The sequence below is a fragment of the Pituophis catenifer genome, unplaced genomic scaffold (assembly GCF_029215685.1).
Source record: "Pituophis catenifer annectens isolate HBS135680 unplaced genomic scaffold, rPitCat1.0.hap2 SCAF_3, whole genome shotgun sequence".
In the NCBI taxonomy this organism is placed as follows: domain Eukaryota; kingdom Metazoa; phylum Chordata; class Lepidosauria; order Squamata; family Colubridae; genus Pituophis; species Pituophis catenifer.
The window spans coordinates 127,559,560-127,584,792 of record NW_027256883.1 but is presented as its reverse complement, the minus strand read 5'-3'; the positions used below and the strand labels follow the sequence as shown (position 1 = coordinate 127,584,792).

The window sequence follows — 25,233 nt, the reverse complement described above, 5'->3', positions numbered from 1 at the left end:
TAAAATTTAACTTGGCCAAAAAAAATGAAGCTATTTAGAAATGGAAATGGAAGTTTAGAAATGGAAGAGAGGACATGATCTCTAATAGTAATAATATTCAGAATGAAGAAATTGTTAACCACTCTTTAAAAGAAATATTTCTTTTGACAAAAAATGTGGGAGTACTGGCTGTGGATGCAGAATGAAGAATGACCTCTTCTGCAAATTTCTTTGAGAAACTTCTTTAGACGGGCTAGTTCCTTTGAGGACATAGGATGCTGGCATTTACCAAGACTCTGACTTCCTAGAATCAAGTCCTCAACTTACTATCATAATTGAGCTCAAAATGTATGTTGCTAAGTGAGTTTTGTCCCATTTTTCAACTTTTGTCACCAGATTCGTTAAGTGAATCCTTGCATTTCTTAAATAAGTAACACGGTTGTTAAGTGAATCTGGTTTCCCCATTGACTCTGCTTGTCAGAAGGTCGCAACAGGGAATCACATGACTCTGGGACACTGCAACTGTCATAAATATGAGTCAGTTGCCAAGCTTCTGAATTTTGATCACATGACCATGGAGATGCCGCAATGGTCATAAATTTGAAAAACTGTCATAAGTCACTTTTTTCAGTGCCATTGTAACTTTGAAGTGTTGTAAGTTGAGGACTACCTGTAGTATATTGACATGATCTATGGGATCCGATGGTTCATGACTTTTCTTTCTCCTCAAACTGTACCTAGTTGTAAAGGCAAGGGAAAGTGATAACAAGGGGGGGGGTATAAAGACTCTGCAAACAGTTTTAAGTTTCTGAAAAACCACATCTAATATCTTCTGGGTCTCAGTGAATCAGTGGATTATCGATCTGAAGCCAACCAATCAACAATACCATAAAGACATGGAGAAGGCAAGCCAAACAAAGCAAAGATAGAAATCACTGATGGCAGACTCTTACAATTATTGCAAAGAATCTGCTACTAATGGTTTCCACTATCACCACTGGGTCTAATGGGTGAATGAGCAAGGCATAAGTGTATATAGTGGCAAAATCTATCTATCTATCTATCTATCTATCTATCTATCTATCTATCTATCTATCTATCTATCTGGGTTTGGAGGTTTATTACAAAACCCAGCGTGAAGAATATTAGAATCAAATATTGATACCCAGCCCCATCTAATTGTTGGATGCATAATCAAACTCCTGAGAAAGCAGAGGTGGATGTCTTAATTACTACTTAACAAGCCAGGACTGGGATGATTAGAACGTTTGCTTGCAAAATGCCCTTTTATTCCATATGTAGTACTTAGTAAATACCTCGAAGCATAAAGATTTTTCTGTAAAATGCCTCCATCATTCATGTGCTATAGTATTTAAGAAAACAACATTTTTCTCTAGTTCACATTCATTCAGTTTGTTACACATTCTTACCCTGAATTCATTCCTGGTTCTTTCAGTTTCACAATTCCCAGGAGAATTAACATGCAATTTCTGCCAACATTCTATTTCATACATACCCACAACAATCTAGAGCACGCCAATGAATATTTTCTGGCCACAATATATTTCAGCCCTTTTGTTTGCAATTACTGTAAGTCTACAACTTCATTATGCTCATCAGCTCCATTTCATAAGATTAGGCTTTATCTTAATTCAGACCTGTATATCCTCACTTTTTCTTTTTCTCACAAACATTTTTTTCCTTTCCTTTCCTTTCCTTTCCTTTCCTTTCCTTTCCTTTCCTTTCCTTTCCTCCTTTCCTTTCCTTTCCTTTCCTTTCCTTTCCTTTCCTTTCCTTTCCTTTCCTTTCCTTTCCTTTCCTTTCCTTTCCCTTTTCCTTTTCCTTTTCCTTTCCTTTCTCCTTTCCTTTCCTTTCCCTGTAAGCCTCTTTGAACTTCATAAAAAAGCCCAGGATATAAACAGATCTGACTAACAAATTTGGTCCTCTTACAGTCCAAGTCAGGTTTCCTTGTATGCCTCAGCTGTAAATATATTATTTTTGCACATACTAATAAAATAATGTATAAATAAATAATATTATTTCCTGATATAATATAACCTTTATTTGAGACCATGCTAGCCAAAGATTTCGGGAGCTGGCCCAAAACATCTGGATAACACAAAGCTCAGGAAAGGCTGATACAAGCATATTGAGTTGGGCGGCCCTATAAATCCATTACATACATAAATACATTTTTCGGTAGTGCATCAACTATCCTCTGTCTCATCTATCACCTTCCCAGCAAATGTCAACAGGGATCATAAAATACGGAGATTATGACAAAGACTGTAAAACATCACAACATGCTGAAAACCGCCTTACGAGGTAGATGCCATATTTTAAATAGACTTGTCTAATATATTATCCGTGTAAATAAACTGCTTTCCAGACCTTGGTGGTTAATAGTCTTTTTTGTCAAATAGTCTTTTAGCAGAGGGGTGATGTTTACCTTTGGGTATTACTGTAAAATCATGCCCATTTCATTTTATGATTAAAAAGATATTTCTGGAAAATCTTATATTGTTTTTCTACCACTCAAACAGGATGCAGTCAATTGAATACAGAATGGATGAAAGAAAAAGCTGTGATCATTTCATTGTCAGTTTTTTGTAAATGCTCAGCCTGCCAGCTGGAGCCTGCACTAGAGCAACAGGAGGTAAACAAGGTGATCAAATTAATTCTGGAAGAAGTATTTCAATGGATCCTATAAATTTAATGGCAAGGGATGAACCATATCCATGTTTGACACGGGCCTTCTTTGCCCTCCTTTGTTCTGGTTCACCTATAGGCAGATACTGGAAAATGAAAGACACTCAACAGGCTTCTATGGGCAAGCTCGGAAGAGCAATATTGTTGGCAAGTGAAAATTTTAGGGAGCTTCGCTCAAATCAATTTCTTGAGTGGATGGAGCTCAGAACAAGCTTTTTTCATTCTCATTTTCAGAAAATTTTATATTACATAGCTAATGATTCAGGCTACATACAGATCCCAAAATATATTCTCAAGTCTCAAACCAATTTAGCAATCTATTTAAAACTGGATAACATGGACAAGAATTACTGGGGAGAGGCAAAGGAATAGAGAAGTAGCATTTGAAGGGTAAAAGCACCTCTTACTCCAGTGCTCAGATATTCCACCTGCCACTCTGTTTTTGAAGCTTCAGGCAAGCCTTCCTCAACTCTGGCAATCACCTGATTCTGAGAGTAACTACCAAAATTCCTTAGCCAGCATTGATATTGCAGTGTATTCTGTGAATTGCAATCTAAAGGGCACCAAGATTCAGAGAAGTTCTCCATGTCACAACACTTTTCAATAACAAAAGACTACAGCTTAGAAATCTGTCCATAGAGATGAGGACTATTAGTCCTCATATGTTGGGTTCTTCACCAAGCAACATATTTATGAGCATTTTTTTTAAAGTTCCCCAAAAGCATCCCAACATCTGGAAATATGTTCATTTGGGCAAATTGGTGTGTTTCCATTTGTGAATTGCAATCTAAACAAATTTCTCAACCATCCATCTCTAATTGCCGCTGCTATCTTTTGCAACATCTGGCCAGGATGAAAGACACAATAGACACTGGCATAACAATAAGCCATAAATCTCTTCCACGGTGGCACAATTCTTTCCTTGCAATAATCCCATGGGGAAGAATTCACTCAGCAGAAATGAAGCTAGGTTTTCAGACCCAATACAAGGGATCTGAAAATGTCCCAAAAGTAGCAGTTTCTTTTGCTTTTCTAAAAGCAGATGTGAATACAATCCACTCACAAGATCTCCCTCATTCACCACAATGGGGAGAAAAATCCTCTTGCAAAACAACCGTTCTGTAAGGTATAGCTCTACTCAAATCAGTGTCACAGTCAGCATACAATGATATGGGAATATTTGATAAATACTGAGCCCAGAAAAAGGAAAATGAAATAGACATTATTCTTTGCATACCCTTTCACCAGACGGGCCAGGTGGGCCATCACCCCCAGCAGTGCCCTGGGGAAAAAAACAACAACACAATTTATTTCAAAATGCGATGGGCGTTTGCACCAAGACAAAAAGCTAAACTCAGAATTAGTTACTGCATTCTGTCAAAATTACCTTTGGTCCGGGTTTTCCAGTTGGACCTCTTGCACCTCTTGATCCACGTGGTCCCTGGGAGTGGGAGAAAATATGTAATTAGCATTTTTATTGAGCATTGTTGCATAGGAGAATATAAACACAGGTTTCTGACCATGGTGTGGATAGCAATAAAAAAAAATGCATGCAGTGATATCAAGGGCTAATAATGCTACTAAACAGAGATCCAACACCCCCCCCCAAAAAAAAAAAACATATTACTTACTGTTGGTCCTCTTTGTCCTCTTGGACCTGGTTTGCCATGTAATCCCTGTCAACCAAAGTTCATGGAAATTAATCTGGGCTTTGGGGCAGATTATTTATTTACTGGCATATCTCTACACTACTACAATCAAAAAGATTCTCACCAGCTCATTATAGAAAGTACAAATTAAAAGAACCAAGGTAAACAAATAAAATAAAAACACAATAGCATTACAATACAGACCCTTAAAAATAAAGGAAAAATAGCAAGATAGTTCACGAGAAAGCTCTGCAAAATAGCTCAATCTTCCTGGAAAGAGGTTTTGCCACTTTGAAAAAGGAAAACAGAACTGTGATCATTCAGAAACCAGCTAGCATAACTATCTCCTTTGTCTTTATATTTTAATAAACAACATGTATCTTCATACTCCGATGGTAGCTTGTCCTTATTTCTTTTGTTATCACATAAAAGTTTTGTTGAAGCTGTTCTTAATATTCTCTTTAGCTTCCTTTTTTTCTTGTCCTATTAACTATTATTCTTGGCTGCCTCAATTTGTCTACTTGAAAGATCTTCCTTTAGGAGGAATAATTTAAATCTCATCCCTCCACCTGAAATTCAAACCACATGAATTTTCACTCTTTCTTCCTCCAATGGGTACTGAATATATTACTGAAATTGCCAAATATGCCATTACGATAAAGAAAGAAATTCAGACCCTACTGCCTACGCACTCTCATGGGCAAGAGCCTTCAAAATGCTTCTCCATAAAATGCTCTGGCCTCGTTTCCCTTGATATTCATTTCAATGAAGCCAGCAAAGAACTTCATCACAGACCGTGCGTGATCTTCCCTCCCTCAGTATTGATTGTTAGTGCCTTAAATGAGTTGTGCAGGGTTGCCGATCCTTCTTTCATTTCAGCAAAACAGACAGCTACTTCAAAGCCCCTTCCTTCAGTACAATCCATTAAGGCTTCTCTTCTGAGAGGCCTCTTTTAATCAAGACTGTGATTGAAAGTCCACAGAGTAAGCAAGATGAACTGTTTTAGATCTATCTTCCAGTGATAGAAAAAAATGTGTGTATGAGTACAGGTAGTCCTCGACGTACGACCACAACTGAGCCCAATTTTTCTGCCGCTAAGTGAGACCTTTGCTAAGTGAATTTTGTCCCATTTTACGACCTTTATTGTCATCATTGTTAAATGAATCATTGCATTTATTAAGTTAGCCACACGGTTGTTAAATGAATCTGGCTTCCCCATTGATTTTGCTCGTCAGAAGGCCACCAAAGGTGATCACATGACTCTGGGACACTGCAACTGTCATAAATATGCGCCACTTGCCAAGCATCTGAATTTTGATTATGTGACCATGGGGATGCTACAATGGTCGTAAGTGTGAAAAACGGTTGTAAGTCATTTTTTTCAGTGGTGTTGTAACTTCAAACGGTCACCAAATGAACTGTTGTAAGTCGAGGACTACCTGTATAGAGGTGTGTGTGTGTGTGTGTGTGTGTGTGTGTGTGTGTGTGTGTGTGTGTGTGTGAAGAAAGGGCACCTGTAGAATTTAAGGAAGCAGAAATACTCACTGACAATTGCAAATGAAAAGTGCCCCACTCTTAACCTGAAAAATTTCACAGCCACCGATAGAGCTCAGCTGGTAGGATGTATCTTTTATTATTGATAACATATCACAATAAGGACAAAGATGGATATCGGAATTGTGAATGCTATTAATACGTTTGTTTCATGTTATGCAAATAGCAGCTGTGGAGAAACTTCCCAAGCAACTTCTGGACTCTGAGAGGTGGGGGGAACTCACCTCCCCACATTGTAGTGCCAGCATAAATTGCTCATCTGAATCCAGTGTTTGCATTTCAAAAGAAGTCTCTCCCTATCCCTCCCCCAGATCCTTTGAACTGCAGGGCCTTTAAAATGCATGAAGCCTCTTCAGAAATACAGTCTGTTGTGGCAAGGAAAAACAAGTTCAGACTCAGTTGACCTCTCCCCATTTGCCTAGCCTCCCCTCCCCAATTTGCTTAGCTGCTCTGTGGCTTCCATTTGCATATTAAGAAATTAGCACATTAACTGTATTCATAGAACTGACGTTTGTTTCCATCTTGACTGTAATTGTTTTGTCAGAACCAATGCACCAAACTGGCTCTTAGCATGATGTAAATCCTCTACTCAGCGAATTATACAATGCTACCATTGTAATTAATAAAATAAAAATTTTAAATTTAAAAAGTACCTCAGTGATTATGCTGAGTCTGTAAACCCTTGCAGGAGACACAGTCTAATAAAACTAGCCCAGCAGGCCAGATGTTTGAGCCAAAGTTTCAATCTGTAGGTTCTTTCTTTCTCCCCCCCCCCGAGTTTCCTCTCTGTATAAAAACTAGTTATCCATTTAGATAGAGTATACAGCCAAATGAAGGCCATTGGGTGCCAATCATTCCCAGAGAGAAATCATCCAGATGCCCTAAGCTCTATGGTCTCCCTAAGATATACAAAGAAGGAACCCCACTTAGACCCATAGTCAGCTCCGTAGGCTCACCTCTACAAAACCTAGCCAAATTTCTCGCCAAACAACTACAGCCCTATGCAGAATCCATCAACTCACATGTAAAAAACTCATTCCAGTTCATAGAGATCATAAAGAAACAAAACTTACAGCCCAGCGACCTACTTGTGAGCTTCGATGTCATATCCCTCTTCACCCAAGTGCCAATCAAAGAAGCCTTGACAGCTATCCAAACAAATATAACACCCCCCCAAGCACATCCTAGATCTGACCAACCACTGCCTATCCAACACATACTTCATCTATAACAGACAAAAATACAAACAAATAGAAGGAGCACCCATGGGATCACCCCTCTCACCTGTCATTGCTATCCTCTACATGGAACACTTTGAAACCCACGCTCTAGAAAAATCTGATCACAAACCCAAACTCTGGCTCAGTTACGTAGATGACACCTTCATAATCTGGCCACATGGGAAAGAAAAATTGGACAACTTCCTCACACACCTCAACAGCCTACACCCCAAAATACAGTTCACCATGGAAACAGAAGCAAACAACCAACTTCCCTTCCTAGATGTCTTAGTCTACAAAAAATCCAATGGTTCCCTAGGACACACCATCTACCAGAAGAAAACACACACAAACCACTATCTGCACGCACTCTCACACCACCACCCAGCACAGATCAACTCCGTAGCCAAGACACTCATCTCCAGAACAAAACGCTTAGCTGACGAACAACACCTAAAAACCGAACTACACACTCTCACTAACGTACTAACATCCAATGGATTCCAAAGAAATAAGATTACCAACCTAATCCAAAAAGAAACCCCCACTAAAATCCAAGACAGAGAACAAGAAAATGGCAAAGCTCTCCTCCCATACATAAAAGGCACCACAGACAGAATCAGCAAGATCCTCCACAAACACAACATCAAGACAGCATTCTGCAGAAACCGAAAAATATCCACCATCCTAAGAAACCCCAAAGACAAAATTGAGTTAGAAAATCAAGGAGTATAGGAAATCCCATTCCCCGCCTGCCCCACCACATACATCGGACAAACCAACAGAAGAATAAGTGCACGCATTGAAGAACACAGGAACTCAGTCAGAAAAGAGGAACCAACTTCTTCCCTGGTCCAACACCTCAAAGCCACAGGACATGATATTGACTTTAAAAAGACCAGAACTATCGCCAAAACTGAACACTTTAACAACAGAATAATCAGAGAAGCCATCGAGATAGAAAAACGTCCACACAGCATGAATAAACAAGATGATACCTCCCGCCTACCAGCCATTTGGAAACCCGCCCTTATTGACAAACGAGTCCCTAACACAAAGAATGACACCAGACCCACACTCACAAGGGCCACACAGGATGTAACCACCACACATCCACGCAGAAAGCAGACTAAAACCCACATTGATAATGAGGCAGGACCACGGACCAGAAGCCAGACTGCAGCTGCATCATTAGCCACTTTAAACCCCTCCAATCCATACATGAAGCAGACTGACACCCACCATGAAGAGGTGGCACGGCCACGAACACGAAGCCAAACAACAGCAACACAGCTCACCAGCTCAAATCTCTCTGCTACTCAGACTAACCCGAGCACAACCAAGCCCCCACCTAAACAGAACACACACCCATCCAATCAGAGCACAGCCAACCCCCCATCCAATCAGAGCACAGCCAAACCCCCAACCAATCAGAACACACCTCCACCCAATCAGAACACAGCCAAGCTCCCACCTAATCAGTTCACACCCGCACTGGCAGTTAAAAGGAAGAAACAGCTGCGATCACACACATTGCTCCTAGAAACACAAAGCCGAAAACACCATCCTGAAGATGACGAATGAGACTTCGTCGAAACGTTGCCAAGACACCTCCAATTTTACGCGGGAGAAAACCCGAATAACCAAAGACCTACATATATGAATATGTGTATATGTATATTTAATTTAATTTTAATTTATTTATTTGTTAAGGTATATTAGGTAATATATGGTAATATATATATGTATAAGCATAAATTGAATACATGAAATAGATACAAATAGAGGAAACATTAGGACAGAGACGGTAGACACGCTGGTGCTCTTACGCACGGCCCTTAGTATATACTGTATGTATATATATATCTCTGTGTGTAAAATGAAATATAACAACCAATATACAGAATAATAATTAAATGAATGACATTCGAAGAAAGTAAAGATATATCCATAAAAAGTTAATATAGAATTAACTCAGTCTTTTAACATTATTATAGCTAGCAATATAAACCATATATTGCTCCATCTTCTCAGCCTTAATAGTATACAATATTTATATAATATACATAGTTTCTTAATATCTTTTTATTTTGGTATCTTATAATATTAAATATAGATAGGAAGTGGCTATTTTATCTAAGTTAATTATAGTTTGAATATTAGCATTAAAATGTAATTATTTTACTTTTTCTTCAAAGTTAAATATAAAATTGGAGACAAAATGAAAAATAATGAAGAAAGAGTGTACATCAAAATCCTAGTTTCATAATGAAGGTTTCAATCTTAAGCTTTTAGAATCAGTCTTACTTGATTCTAAAATCTCCAACATGTTATTACACACACACACACACGCACACACACACACACACACACACAAACACACACACACACACACATATATATATATATATATACCAGTGGTGGGTTGCTACCGGTTCACCTCAGATCGGGTGAACTGGTAGTGGCGGCAGGAGGCTCCGACCACCTGCCCAGGCACTTCTGTGTGTGCGTATGCATGTGTGTGTGCTCACACGAGCGAACCAGTAGCAAACTAAATTGAAACCCACTACTGGTATATCTAAGAGGAACATGGATGCATGTGTTCCATCAGAAAATTAATGGTTGGGTTGCCTGTCAGTTTGAAAATGAATAAAGAAAAAGAAGATGAAACCCCTACTACCGGTATATATTGTGAGTAAGAAAAAGGAAGGAAGGAAGGAAGGAAGGAAGGAAGGAAGGAAGGAAGGAAGGAAGGAAGGAAGGAAGGAAGGAAGGAAGGAAGGAAGGAAGGAAGGAGGAAAGTCCTCAAAACTTTACCAACGTGTGTGAAGTAGCCCGTCTACTTTAAAATCCTCAGTCTCTCCCCAAAAAGTTACATGTAGCCCTTGAAAACAAAACAGTTGCCCGGTTCTAGCTTAAATTATAACTGAGAAATTTAATCTACTGATAAATTGTAAAAAGGGGGACTGGAGTTTCTTCCTACTCCCTTCTCTTCCTTCCCTACACTCCATCTGTCTTTATTACTAGATGTGTTACAGAATAGGCATGTGTTAGATGCTTTTAAATGTGAACACTTTTATTACCCTTCACATATACATGATATAATATTTATACGTCTTTGAAGGATTCAGAGAAGTCTACGTGGAGAAGGGAACCCCATTCTCCTAAAGATTAATTGTGCAAGCAATTAGGAATTCATGAGTCCCCTTTAGTTATAAATATCGTTTTGCCAATTTACGTGGCAAGCAGTCCTCATATGGAACTCTGTATCTAGACATTTAAAGTGATAAATTTCATTCGCATTAAATAAAATGAAATGATAGGCAGATTAATGGCATGCATTACTTCAGTCTCACTTAATGGCACACTAAGCTACCATGAAGTATAACTGTCAGCCCATCTTTTCCCCTTTGATGACTTTCGTGCAGCTCTATCACGAGCAATCAGCTACATCCAGCTGAGCTTTATGGATACCGAAGCTGTGAATTTTCGACAATTTGCTTAGTCGGCATTATGGATGTATTCACTATCTTCAACAAAAGAGCAAATTCTTGATATCTTATCTGTTTAAAAATGTTTTCTTTAGAAACTTATTCTATTTTTGAGCTGCAGACAAGTTGGCTTTTCAATGATATCATTGGGGGGGGGAGGTTATTCCCCAAAGCATATTATGAACATTTGTCTTCAAAAGAGCAATTTCTTACAGTTTCAGCATGGGAATTGAATTTTCTTTTCACACGCCATAATTATGAGCTGTGGTGGCACAGTGGTTAGAGTGCAGTACTGCAGGCTAACTCACTGCTCTCTCCAGGAGTTCGATTCTGAACAGCTCAAGGTTGACTCAGCCTTACATCCTTCCAAGGTCAGTAAAATGAGAACCAGATTGTTGTGGGCAATATGCTTACTCTGTAAATCGCTTAGAGAGGGCTGTAAAGCACTGTAAAGTGGTATAGAGGTCTAAGTGCTATTGCTATCTACAAGCATTCTTTGCATTTTATATATTTAATAGAATAGAATACTTTATTGGCCAACTGTGATTGGACACACAAGGAATTTGTCTTCGGTGCATAAGCTCTCTTTGTACATAAAAGCTATAATTGACAAATCATGATCATAAAAACACATTTCTCAATCAGAGAGCATGTCACCGAGGCTGCCATTGGTGGCACCATTTTGAATTCCATAATGATCTACTTAGTTTAGCCGTCCACTTATATTTTCACTTGCTTCAATCCCAGGGCCCTTCTATCAAGCAATAACACCTTCTTTGAGCACAATGTCATGCCATCTCAGTGGCAGCACCTGAAACACCATCCCTCCAGAGATTTAGAGTGTCCCAACCCTGTTTGGCTTTTTGCAAGGCATTGAAGATCTGGCTATTTCTCCAGACATTTGGGTCAGATGGTTAGGTGAGTTTTAGTGGATTTGTTGCTTATTCTTGCAAGCTGGGGTACATCATGGGTCTTTCTATGTTTTGATTCTTGTAAACCAGCCAGAGACATTTGTATGCAATGGTCAGGTATATCAAACATACCAATCAATTAATCAATCTCCTTTTCACTAGCTAGGTATATGAGAAAGAAAAATAATCCTGTCTGTCTATGCTTGTGTACTCTGTCCAACCTGTGTCGTGGCATCTCATTAAGCAGTATCTTTTAATTGGGAGTTGCATTTGTGTATAATAGGGCTTAAAGTTGCTTCAATTGCAGCCATAATGGATGTGTATAGCATTGATTTTTATTTAAAAAGCCTTGATACTCCTGAACTGCTATCATTTCTTTCTTTTTTTTTTCTTTAGTTTGAGCACCATCCAACTTAGGAAATGTTATATAATATTGTACATTCCAATCTGTTTAATGTTCTCAAATTCAAATTCCATATATTCATAACTTTATAGGTAAAATGATGTGACTTACCCTTCCTCCTTTCTCTCCATTAGAACCTGAAAATCCAGGAAACCCAGTAGATCCCTGCACAAAAAATTACAAATGTACTTTTAATTGATATAAATATTTAGTACACCCTTCACGCTGTATACTTTTGATGGATTATAATATTATATCCTGAAGATGATAACATATTTGATGAAACTTTCTACTATCCATTCAATGACAAAAAACTAAACCCAGCGCTTTTAATAGCAAATGCGTTCAAACTCTTTCTCCCTGTTTCATACTTGGGAGGCCATTGGAAGCATAGCATGGTAGAATATAGAATGCTGTCTTATATCAGGTCAAGCTATTTGTCTATTTATTCAACATCTCCATTGCTGTTCTCCAGAATTTGAGACAGAAATGTCTTATCCTCCTACTTGGTCTTATCCTCCTACTTGATCATTCCAAGGATTTAATCTGGAACTTCAGGATATAAACCACTTTTTATTATGAACTATATTTAAGTAACATAACCTATGGGATATTACTGTATTTTTTGGAGTATAAGACACTCTGGACTATAAGACCTTTTTTTCGTGAGGAAAACAAGAAAAAGAAATCTGCCTCTGCCTCTGCCTCCCAGCAATTTTGCTTCGTTGCAACAAACAGCAAATAGCCTGCTTTAGTTTCATTTTCATTTTCAGCATAGCTTATTAGCACAAGAAAAAAAAAACTGCTCCCAGCAATTTACCTCCTTGCAGCAAGCAGCAGAGACCCGCGCAAAACACCTGAGACCAAAACAGCTGAGAGTTGGGAGGCCGATCCAATCAACTTGTGCTAATTAGGCTGTGCTGAAACTGAAATGAGCTGTTTCTTCTTGCTGATTGCTGTAAGGAGGTAAATTGCTGGGAGGCAGAGGCCAAAGGGTGTGGGGCCAGTGGGTGGGCCGGACTATAGTCAGTGTATAAGATGCACCTAAATTTTCACCCCCTTTTAGGGAGGGGGAAATGTGTGTCTTACACTCCAAAAAATACGGTATTTAAGTGACACAATCCAAACATGAATATAGATATTAACAGTTTTCAGTTACTTACCAAAATTGTTCACGTCCAGAATGCAGTAAAGAATTAACAATAAACTTATATATTTATTTCAAAAAGAATGACATGTCAAGCCACCATTCATGGAAAGAAGACACAGGAGTAGGAGTAGATGTGTGCCATTACAATAATTTGACTATAAAGCACAAACTCAACATACTTAACTTATATAAATACACACACAGAAAACAAAGAAGAGATGTCCCCTGAATATTATATCATGGATTTTAATTCTATAATTGATTATAATTTAGCTTTTCTGGAATTGTTAGAAAACTAGTGTCTATAGTAAGGGGGTAAGTGATGAAATAAATGTGTGTATGACACCGTGGCACAAGTAAAAAAAAAAAGTGATGTGTTTGCATCACATCATGGTGGTTAGGAACATATATACTATCCATCTATATTGTCATATTTTTATAGTTTAATAATTGTGAAGTTTTTTTAAGAAATAAAAAAAAGATTTTAAATTTTCTATGATACGAATAGTAACTTAATTTCAATATATTGTATTACTTTAGGTACAGATATTGAAGGGAGGTATATACACTGTATGTATATGTGTGTGTGTATACACATAATTTGTTTTCGTAAATTTTAACGGGTAGAGGTATGCAAGTTTTGGTGTATTCGGGTCTTTTCCCGTGTAAGATTGAGAGTATCTTGGCGACGTTTCGACGAGGTCCCACTCGTCATCTTTGGCTTCGTGCTTGTGCGAGGAAAGCGTGATCGGAGCTGCCGTCTCTCTATAAATACTGGTGGGGAGGTGTGAGGTGCTGGCTTTGTTGCTGTGAGCGGGTTGGTTGCCTGTGTTGTTACATCTTGATGAGTTGATGTTTGCAGATTAGTCAGCTGTTTCATAACAGGATGTTACGAAACAGCTGATTAATCTGCAAACATCAACTCATGTATGAGTGTATATACATATATATATACAGGTGAAACTCGAAAAATTAGAATATTGTGCAAAAGTTCATTTATTTCAGTAATGCAACTTAAAAGGTGAAACTAATATATGAGATAGACTCATTACATGCAAAGCGAGATAGTTCAAGCCTTGATTTGTCATAATTTTGATGATTATGGCTTACAGCTCATGAAAACCCCAAATTCACAATCTCAGAAAATTAGAATATTACATGAAATCAATAAAACAAGGATTGTACATAGAACAATATCGGACCTCTGAAAAGTATAAGCATGCATATGTACTCAGTACTTGGTTTGGGCCCCTTTTGCATCAATTACTGCCTCAATGCGGCGTGGCATGGATGCTATCAGCCTGTGGCACTGCTGAGGTGTTATGGAAGACCAGGATGCTTCAATAGCGGCCTTCAGCTCTTCTGCGTTGTTCGGTCTCATGTCTCTCATCTTTCTCTTGGCAATGCCCCATAGATTCTCTATGGGGTTCAGGTTAGGCGAGTTTGCTGGCCAATCAAGCACAGTAATCCCATGGTCATTGAACCAGGTTTTGGTACTTTTGGCAGTGTGGGCAGGTGCCAAGTCCTGCTGGAAAATGAAGTCAGCATCCCCATAAAGCCCGACTGCGGAAGGAAGCATGAAGTGCTCCAAAATCTCCTGGTAGACGGCTGCGTTGACCCTGGACTTAATGAAGCACTGTGGACCAACACCAGCAGGTGACATGGCTCCCCAAATCAACACAGACTGTGGAAACTTCACACTGGACTTCAAGCATCTTGCAGTGTGTGCCTCTCCATTCTTCCTCCAGACTCTGGGTCCTTGGTTTCCAAATGAGATGCAAAAGTTGCTCTCATCAGAAAAGAGGGCTTTGGACCACTGAGCAACAGACCAGTTTTTTTTTCTTTAGCCCAGGTAAGACGCTTCTGACGTTTGTTGTTCAGGAGCAGCTTGACAAGAGGAATACGACATTTGAAGCCCATTTCCAGGATCCATCTGTGCGTGGTGGCTCTTGATGCACTGACTCCAGCCTTAGTCCACTCCTTGTGAAAGTCCCCAACACTTTTGAATGGCCTTTTCTTGACAATCCTCTCCAGGCTGCGGTCATCCCTGCTGCTTGTGCACCTTTTTCTTCCACGCTTTTCCCTTCCACATAACTTTCTATTAATGTGCTTTGATACAGCACTTTGAGAACATCCAACTTCTTTTGCAATGACCTTTTGAGGCTTTCCCTCCTTATGGAGGGTGTCAATGATGGTTTTCTGCACAACTGTCAGGTCAGCAGTCTTTCCCATGATTGTGATTCCTACTGAACCAGACTGAGAGACCATTTAAAGGCTCAGGAACTCTTTGCAGGTGTTATGGCTTAATTAGCTGATTAGAGTGGGACACTTTGAGCCTAGAATATGGAACCTTTTCACAATATTCTAATTTTCTGAGATTGTGAATTTGGGGTTTTCATGAGCTGTAAGCCATAATCATCAAAAGTATGACAAATCAAGGCTTGAACTATCTCACTTTGCATGTAATGAGTCTATCTCATATATTAGTTTCACCTTTTAAGTTGCATTACTGAAATAAATGAACTTTTGCACGATATTCTAATTTTTCGAGTTTCACCTGTATACATATATATATATATATATATACACACACACATACATACACACACATATATACACATATACATAAAAATACATACATATGTATACACACATACACACACATTTATAATACCTATGCATTTACGTTCACCTATACCTACATAATGCTACATAAATACACACAAAGAGACCAACACATGGCACCTAATACATGATGTACTGCTTTGCTACTTTTGACTTTGTTTTTATGATTGTTTCGTTTATTGTTTATGGTTTAAAATCAGTTTGAGTCAGTTTTGACTCCTTACAACTAGTGAAAAAAACCACACAACCTATCTATTGTTGCATAATTATTTGAAGTCAGACTCAACCGTAATAGTGAGATTAATATTATTTAGACCTGAACATCAATAAAAATTTCTAAATAGTGCCAGCTTTACAAGGAAAAATACTTTTAATGTCTCATTGCCATAACTATAAGCACAGCTGACCACTCCACTGATATTTCTACGACATGGCATTTGTATCAATAATAATAATGGATTATAAGCAGTTTGCTTCCATAATGGGTAGACAGATGCTATATAATGAAAGAAACTAACTGGGCTTGAATGTGGAACATCGGGAAGATTAATAAAGAATAATTCTACTCAGAAATTATTGCAAAATGTTTTACTCATATGAAATGTGATCCTTGCCTACCATTAAAACACTTCATATTATTTGATTTCTGCATTTGAATATAGAAAAAAATATTCCAACAAAATGTATAGTATGCATAGATGGTGGGATGGTAGAGTTTTCTTTTGCTCCATTAAGTCTTTGTTGACTCCCAGTGATTGCCTGGACTAGTTCCTGCAATTTCCTTAGCAAGATTTCAGAAGTGGTTTGACAGTGTCTGCTTCTTAGGGCTGAGAGTTAATGACTGACCCAACATCATTCTAATGGCTTTGTGCCAAAGGTAGGACTAGAAGTCACAGACTCCAGGTTTCTAGACTTGATTCATGGTAGTATACATTATATAGTGTCAACATAATTGTCCAGAGTATGGTATCCAGTCAGAATTACTGGACTTGCTTCCATTAGAACAGGGTGTCAAGACCCATGGGCTGGATCCTGCCCATGAGGCCGCCCTGGAAACAGTGAAGGACCAGCCCATGGTGCCTCTGCCAGTGAAAACAGAGCTCAGGAGGGCCACACGCTCTGTTTTTGGTTGCGACAGCATCCTGCAGCTCTCTGCCAGCAAAAACGGAGCTCGGGAGGGCCACCCCACGAGCTCCGTTTTCACTGGCAGAATGGTGCAGGAGGCCATCGCAGCTGAAAATGGAGCTCGGGAGGGCCGCACGCTGCCCTCCCGAGCTCCGGTTTCATTGGCAGAGTGCTAGCAAAACAAATTACTAGCAAAAGTGGCATTTGATGTGGAGCTGGCCACACCCATCCCAGACCCCTGAGGTCAAACACAATCCTGATGTGGCCCTCAATAAAATTGAGTTTGTCACCCCTGCATTAGAAGAACAGTATGTAATGAATGTAATGTTTAGATTGTAGTAAAGGTGTTTTATAATTCCAACTAGATCAATTCTAAGTAACAAACTCATACACATCCATTTACCTAAACAAATGTGCACACACTATTTGTAGTTTTCCTACAAATAAAACATATACAAAAAAAAATGTGCACGCATTATTAAATCTTAAATTACATATACCTCCCTAATGCTGTAGCAAATTTACCTTAGGGCCTTGTCTTCCTGGATATCCTGGCAAACCGGGAACACCAAGTTTACCCTATAATAAAAAAAAACCCACACATTAATTTTTCATTTACTTTTTCCAAATATATCCACATTGCAACTACCGGTAGCATTTCTATGTAGCCATCTTACTTACTGATTTGTAGCTGTTTGGATCTGTCTGCCTATTCATAGATTGATCTATTTGTCTGTGTTTGTCCATCTATCCCATAGATACTGAATTTGTGAGGATCAGAATAGACATTTATGAAAGCTGGAATACATGAGACCTGCTCAGAGTAAGCCATGGGGGCAGAAAGGGTGATTTTGGAGTATTTCAACATAAAGAGCATGCAGGAAAACACCAGGATAAAGATCTTTAAGAAGATTTATTAGAGAACCTCAAAATAAACAAAGATTACTATGTGAACTAGATGAGCTGATAGTACTCAAGAGAAAAATCAACAAAAGTAGTTTACTGGGACTGACCAAGCTTCATCAAAAGTCATAGAACTGGATGAAAACTGTAAAGTTTGGAGACATCACAGAAAATGAGACATTGTACCAGGTGTCGCTACTTCTACTTTGATTCTTCTGGAGTTCAAACCAAGCATAATCAGATAGTGTGTAGGGACGGAGGAGGATGAAAAATGAGCTAATGTAGTGAATAGAAATTTTGGAAGTACTTTGCTTAGTATGGTAATGATAGCATTGCTGATGATTACTGTGCTCCTGAGATACAATAAATTAACTGTGTGGCCTTCTGTTTGTGATGTTTTGGGGTCCTTCCCATCTTCTACTAGCCCCGTGATGGCAAACCTATGGTACGCGTGCCACAGGGGGCACGCAGAGCCCTCTCTGCAGGCACATGAGCTGTCGTCCAACTCAGCTCCACCCCACATGTGTGCGCGCCTCCCACTGGCCAGCTAATCTTCAAGTCTCGCATGCGGAAGATGGGCCTGCATGTCTGGGGGGGGGGGTCACATGTGCATGCATGGGAGCAGGGGGGGTTATCACACACCCTGTGGCTCGTTTTTGGTTCTAGGAGGCTGCAGGGAGGCCTGCTAGGAGGCCCAAAACAGGCTGCAGGGGTTGTGCACCCCCCCCCAGTGGCCCTTTTTTGGTCCTAGGAGGCTGCAGGGATGCCTCCTAGGTCCAAAACAGGGCAGGGGGGCCATGCATGGATGTGCAGGGGGCAGGGGTAGCACACACATGCATGGGAGGGCGGGTCATAGGTCATGCGCATTGCATTATGGGTGCAGGCATGAGCACGCGCTGTCACGCATTGCATTATGGGTGCACGCACTTTCGGCACGTGAGAACAAAAAGGTTAGCCATCACTGTACTGGTCCAGAAGAATGGAATTAAGTACTGTTGAGGTTTTGCTTAAGCATGCCTCTGCTCTACAAAGCACCTGGTTCTCTCTAAGCAAACAAAATATCTGGCAGCACTATATTTTCTCCAAAAGTTATCTGTTTCTGAATTGATTATGTTTTCATTCATGGAACCAAATGTAAATAGTCACATAATGCAAAAGTAAGGCAAACCCTCTTGGGCAAGGGTCACGTTGTTTGTACTGTTACACTGCTTCTGTCCTCATAGAACACTTCACTAAGTCAGTCACTAACAAATCAAATCTCCTTATCAATGATTCTAGCAATACATAATGAGAATACGGAATCCCTAGCTTAATATCTGTTAAATCTTTGCGCTGAGAAAATACTGGCAAAATTTCATTACTTTACTGGCCTCTTTAATACTGACTGTGCAAACAGGTGTTGTTTGACCATTACTGCAAACCAGAGTTCGGAAGATGTGCTGTGCGCTGCCAAGCCTTGGCAAGAATTCGATAATGGAGAAGTTTGCTTTTTCAGCTGCACTTTCTCTTCAGTTCTTTTTGGATATTCCAATGATATATCTAACTGGTTGGACTTAGTTTAACTCTTTGCATGATAGAATATTAGTTTGAGCTAATTTAATTCCCCAGTGCCTGACAGGGCCTTTTGTATGTTCCCATGACATACTTCTCCAATCCAGTTAAGCATATTGAATGAATAAAGATCATTATGCTGAAAGGAAAATATATTAAAATATAGAACAGTAGAAGACACATAGCAAGGAGATACTAGTATGGGATCAGGAAGAATTTGAGGCCTTAGCTAAATATTTCAACTTCCCGAACTCCTTTTTTTACCCTGAAATATTCACTTTTCAAACTTTCAGGGCGGCAGTAGCTATGATGATAAAGATGTTCCTGAGACCTTTAATATATACATTATTAATATATACAATAATCAGGGTCCTCAGAAATGTACATAGTTATGATCCTTGAGATCTCATCAAGTAAGAAATTGTAAAAGCATTCCATCCAAAAGCATTCCAGGAGCCATGGTGGCGTAGTGGTTAGAGTGCAGTACTGCAAGCTACTTCTGCTGATCACTGGCTGCCAGCAGTTTGGCAGATCGACTCTCGCCAGGCTCAAGGTTGACTCAGCCTTCCAACCTTCTGAGGTCGGTAAAAATGAGGAGCCAGATTGTTGGGGGCAATATGCTGACTCTGTAAACCACTTAGAGATGGCTGTAAAGCACTGTGCAGCGTTATATAAACCTAAATGCTATTGCTGTTGCTATTCAAGACGAAAGGAAATTTGTGTCTTTAATACATTTTATGCCTATGTAAACAATCTTAAATCTTAACTTGTGTTAGTTTACAATTATAAGCTTGCTGCTTTTCTTAAATGATCTTCTGAAATGTGCTAAATATTTTAATCTATATTTTATAATTTGTAGCATTAGATTTTGTGACTCATTAGACAAATATTTTAAAGATGCAATATGAAATAATATTGGCCATCCAAACTAATAAAACAATGTTGTTGTTTTTTAAAAAATAACTATGTATCACACATTTAATTATTGTTGCTATGTAAGATAGTTTGAGTATATATTGCTTTTATTAATTTTTAGAGCAAATAATCTAATATTATTTCTGAAATGTTTACATTTGGGTAATTCAACAAATTATGGCTTTTAGCCTTCCTGGATTTTGTCTTGTATTTTGTTTTACTTTCTCTCCAACTTATTATTTCACTCCCTTTCCCAATTGAAACCAAAGCAAAAACTTCAGGTAGGAAAAGTGACAGAAAATCCTGATTCTAAGGCATGCCAAATCTGAATGTATATAAATGAACCATGGACTGATAAATTTCAATAAGCTCAGGGCAATGACAGGAAAATTTGACAGAAAAAAATTCAAGCTGAAGCTGAAGAGAAAAAGAACTCAAGAACTCATCAAACTAAAGGGTGTTAAAATTATAATCACAGCAGGGGGAGGAGAAATAGTTGAAGGAAAGCAAGACAGTTACCCGATGGTGGTCTTTAACTAATAAAAATGTGGAGAAAAAAATTGGTTGGTTTGAATGCACAAGTAGTCCAAAATTGTAGAGCTGGCTTCAGAAAGTATAAAGCTCAGCATAAGCCTTTGTTGACAAAGAATGAAGAAAACAACAACAAAAGTTTTTTTTTTTTTTTTGTAATTTCAGAATAAAGGCAAGTAACAGAATTAGTATATCAATTGCTCGAAAAAGATGCTAAAAGCAAAGTGATAATAAAAAAAAGAGGTACAACTACACAGGTTTTATTTTTGTTTTCTTTGACAATAGGGTATGCATTCCACGGCCCGTGGTGAACAATGAACTGAATGGACCAATGTATTGCAATTACTAGTTATTCAATGTATAATCAAACTGAGCAAGAGACAGCAAAATGTTTTGCTTACAAAAAAAGGCAAACATGCTTTTAGGCTGAATCAGTAGTTATGTTGTACCATTTTCAAATCATGAAAAATAATAGTTCTGTCACACCTTGTGTTTAAATCTGAACATGACAACTTAAAGGATTACAGAAAAAAAATGGAACACAATCAAGGAAGGATAATGAGGACAATCAGAGAACTGCAAGACTGGATTTTCCAATCCTATATGGAAAAATCCTGGTTAGGTTTAACCAACTGCCAAATACTGAATGGATGTCACACAGAAAAAGGCCAATATTTATTCTCTATCAACCCAAAGTATGGGATGCAGAGTACAGATTCTAGATGAATGTTAAAAAGAAACCTTAAAAATGTTTTAATACAAAAAGTAATTTGACAGCGGAACCAATTGTCGGCACTGCAAGGGGAAAGAGCTGGATGTATTGAAGGAGATAGTTGACAAACATCTATCAGAGATACCTTAATTCTTGCACTGAGCCAGGGTATGGCCTCAATGGATTCTTTCATCTCTAAGATTCTATGATCCCTGCACAAACTGCGGAGGAAGTAAAGACGCAGCTTGCTCTATAACCAACCTGTAACAACTTCACATAAAGATACACTCATGTAAACCTTTGCAAAATTGCACTAACTCTTGTCTTCTTTTCTTCTGCCCATATTCCTTTCAGTCGAATTCTATATCTATCGTAATACTTCCCTATCAAAGTAGCACAATAGGAATTAATTTAGGTTGTGGGAGAAAGTGAGTTTCATATATTCTTGTTTTTTATGGAATTGGAATTTAATGGGGACTTAGTGATAACTTTCCAATTATGCTACCATTTATCCATAATTATACTAGTGGCGTTCTTTATTCATGACCTTTTTAACAGCTGGCAAGATGTCTTGAAACATTATAAGGATCATTAATTCCAAATAGCTCCCAACAGTTAAGTGAAGCTGAAAGGAATATTTTCTGAAATGAATGATCTGACTTTGAAAGTATTTTTATGACAGCTTATAAACTCTCTAGCATCAAATTATAACCTTCCTTTCTCTTTTTTACATGGAAAGGGAATCACCTGGGGAGAGTCATTTGAAAGATTCTTATAAACAAGCCTGTCTTTGATCAGACCACCGATGCAATCAAGCAGAAATGTAGTTGAATGAAAGGCTATCACACACCAAGCAGAGACAAAGGACACCTGGAAGTAATTTGGAAAAGGTGAAAGAATTTGCCTAAATGTACAGACATTACAGAAACACAATCCAGGAATAGTCAATTAAGGGACTATTTCAGAAAGTGAAACAAAATATTGAGGAGACGTTACAAATTACTCTTGGTCCATTGTTCTACCATTGTTAATGTACTGTGGTTCTTCTTTTCTTTCCTTGATAAGAAACTGTGGTTTTAAGTGAGAGATTTGGTTTTCCACTTTACACCTCCCACTGGCATAACAGTCATCATGTAAAAATGTGAGTTGTTTTTTTCCCCCCTATGGACATAGGGAGACATAGATTCTCATAACTCCAAATACATGACAAATCTGAAGTCCCCACACGGTCTACATACATGTTTCCATATGGCTTTTGTGTTTCAATTATTTCTGTCACATTCTTGCTAGTATTGTACCAATCAATTCTCATAATAGAAATATCAAACCATTACTCACCTTTTCTCCAGCTTGGCCAGGGCCACCTGAGTCTCCTGTGGGACCTGCACGACCTTTGGGACCTTCAGGGCCATCTTCTCCTCGGGGACCAAGAGAACCAACTTCACCCTTAAAAATATTGTGTAAATAAAACAATAAAAATTAACCACCTGTCTCCACAATAAAAAACAAAACAAAATCCTGAACACTAATTAAAACCCACCTACTGACTCTCTCAAATTAAGTTCCTCCTAAAGCTTTCTAAAGACAATAACTATGGAGCCACCCCAGAAAGCAAAAAAGTTGGCATCCCTTTGCTTTCTTTTCTCTAACTTGATTAATCAGCATCCTCATTAGTTGTTCTGGCTAAAATCAGAAAGGTTGACACTGTTAATTAGAGCCAACTGTGATACAGGAAGAAATCCTCATTCAGTTTTTTCTTCTGTAAAATCTTTTTGTTCCAGATCCCTCAAGATTTATCATCTGAGCCATGGTGGTTAAAATGCAGAATTGCAGGCTAATTCTGCTGACTGCCAGGAGTTCAATTCTGATCATCTCAAGGTTGAGTTAGCCGTCCATCCTTTCGAGGTCGGTAAAATGAGGATCCAGATAATTGAGGACAATATGCTGACTCTGTAAACCACTTAAAGAGGGCTGACAAACACTGTGAAGTGGTATGTAAGTCTACTGTAAGTGCTATTGCTATTGTTATTAATCTTGGCAGTGGTTTCAATTTATTTTGAATAAATTTAATAAGTATTATTCAAATTTGATCCATCTTAAAAATCACCTTGATCCATTATATACAAATATATATATATCAATAAATACAGATAGCATAGAGAATGTTCTTGCTCAACAGTATCAAACTGCATGCAACTTTGGTAAAATATCAGCTTCTGTACTATATTGAGACACAGCTTCTGTACTATATTAACAATGCTAAATAAAAGAAAATCAATTGCTATATTTTGTTATAAAGTTTTTGGAGGTTTTGAGGTTTTCATAAGATGACTCTACCATTGTAGAGACCTACGAGACCGTCTTTTGCCACCAATAGCCTCCCACCGACCAGTTCGTTCTCACAGGGAGGGACTACTCAGGGTACCATCAGTCAAATTATGTCGACTGGCGACTCCCAGGGGGAGGGCCTTCTCTGTGGGGGCTCCAACCCTTTGGAATGAACTGCCCCCGGAGATACGGAATATCCCTGATCTCCGTGCTTTCTGCCATGCCCTCAAGACCCTGATGTTCCAACAGGTGGGGCTAAACATACAAACATGTGAATGATTTTTTAAATGTTATCTAATTCTGGGTTTTATTTAATTGACCAAACTAAGTAATAATTTTAATTAGCAATTTTATGATGTTTGTGTGTCTATATTTTTCTTGATTGTACACCGCCTTGAGTCCTACAGGAGAAAGGCGGTATAGAAATATAATAAATAAATAAATAAATAAATAAATAAATAAATAAATAAATAAATAAATAAATAAATAAATAAATAAATTGTAAGAAGAAGCAACAAGCAATTTGAGATCTGTCAGAAGAGTACAAAAGCTTACACATTCATACCAATAATGAGAATCATAAATCATAAATGTCCAGAGAATACTAAAAGCAGTGCTACTTCAGGAGTAGCATACAGGAATGCATGTACAATGATTCTACTACTGTGTGTTGTTAATTTATAATTTAAATTACTTTAAGGTTACCTTCTAGCCAAGGTGAGACAATATGGAACAATTAAACAGTAAATACCGGTATTAATCAAAATTCAATGATTAATAAAGCATAAATAAAGCTTTAATGAAAAGCTTTAACCCATCCTCAGATTATAAAAATCGGAAGCCATGCAGCCCCATAAAATACACCTCTTAAGAAAAGTTCTCAAAAAGCAAATGTATCTTTTGACATTTCCTAAAGTTTTGCAGTAAAGCAATTACTAAAGAGCTCTCATCAATCTACTGGGTAGGGATGGCAAGGAGAGGAATGGAGGATAGAGAAGTTCTAGTACAAAGCTTAAACCATTGTCTTGCTAGCAAAGATCACATGCCTTCAGGTTCCTTCTTCTAAACATTGTCACCTACAAGGTCTTGATGGCAAAGGTCTTCTCTGGGCATTGAAGTAGCACAACAATCTAAGTAGTCCTTGATTTACAATTGTTTGTTTAATGACATTTCAAAATTACAATGGCCATGGAAAAAGTGACTTACAAACCATCTCAAAGTTTTGACTGTCACACCACGCCTAAAGTCATGTGATCCCATTTTGAATACTTGACAGCTGGCATGCATTTACAATAGTTGTCACTTCTTGTGTCATGGAACTGTGATTTGTGAGCTTCCCTGATGGCTTCTGACAAGGAAAGTCAATTGGGGAAACCGGATTTGCTTAACAACCACGTGATTCATTTAACAACCAGGTGTCTGAGGTAAAAATGATCATAAAATCAGATCTCAAGATGACTCGCCTAACAACTATATT

At 38.4% G+C, this 25,233-nt stretch overlaps 1 protein-coding gene across 1 annotated transcript in view; it reads right to left on the bottom strand.

The window, feature by feature from the left end:
* The window catches only part of COL11A1 (collagen type XI alpha 1 chain), a 297,225-nt gene that overhangs the window by 99,378 nt on the left and 172,614 nt on the right, over positions 1–25,233 (bottom strand). The window contains exons 31-36 of the mRNA XM_070941067.1: positions 22,767–22,874; positions 17,342–17,395; positions 12,028–12,081; positions 4,320–4,364; positions 4,076–4,129; positions 3,926–3,970 (exon numbers count right to left, since the gene is read on the bottom strand). Of these exons, the coding sequence (XP_070797168.1) occupies positions 3,926–3,970; positions 4,076–4,129; positions 4,320–4,364; positions 12,028–12,081; positions 17,342–17,395; positions 22,767–22,874 (360 nt within the window). The remainder of the gene's footprint in view (positions 1–3,925; positions 3,971–4,075; positions 4,130–4,319; positions 4,365–12,027; positions 12,082–17,341; positions 17,396–22,766; positions 22,875–25,233) is intronic.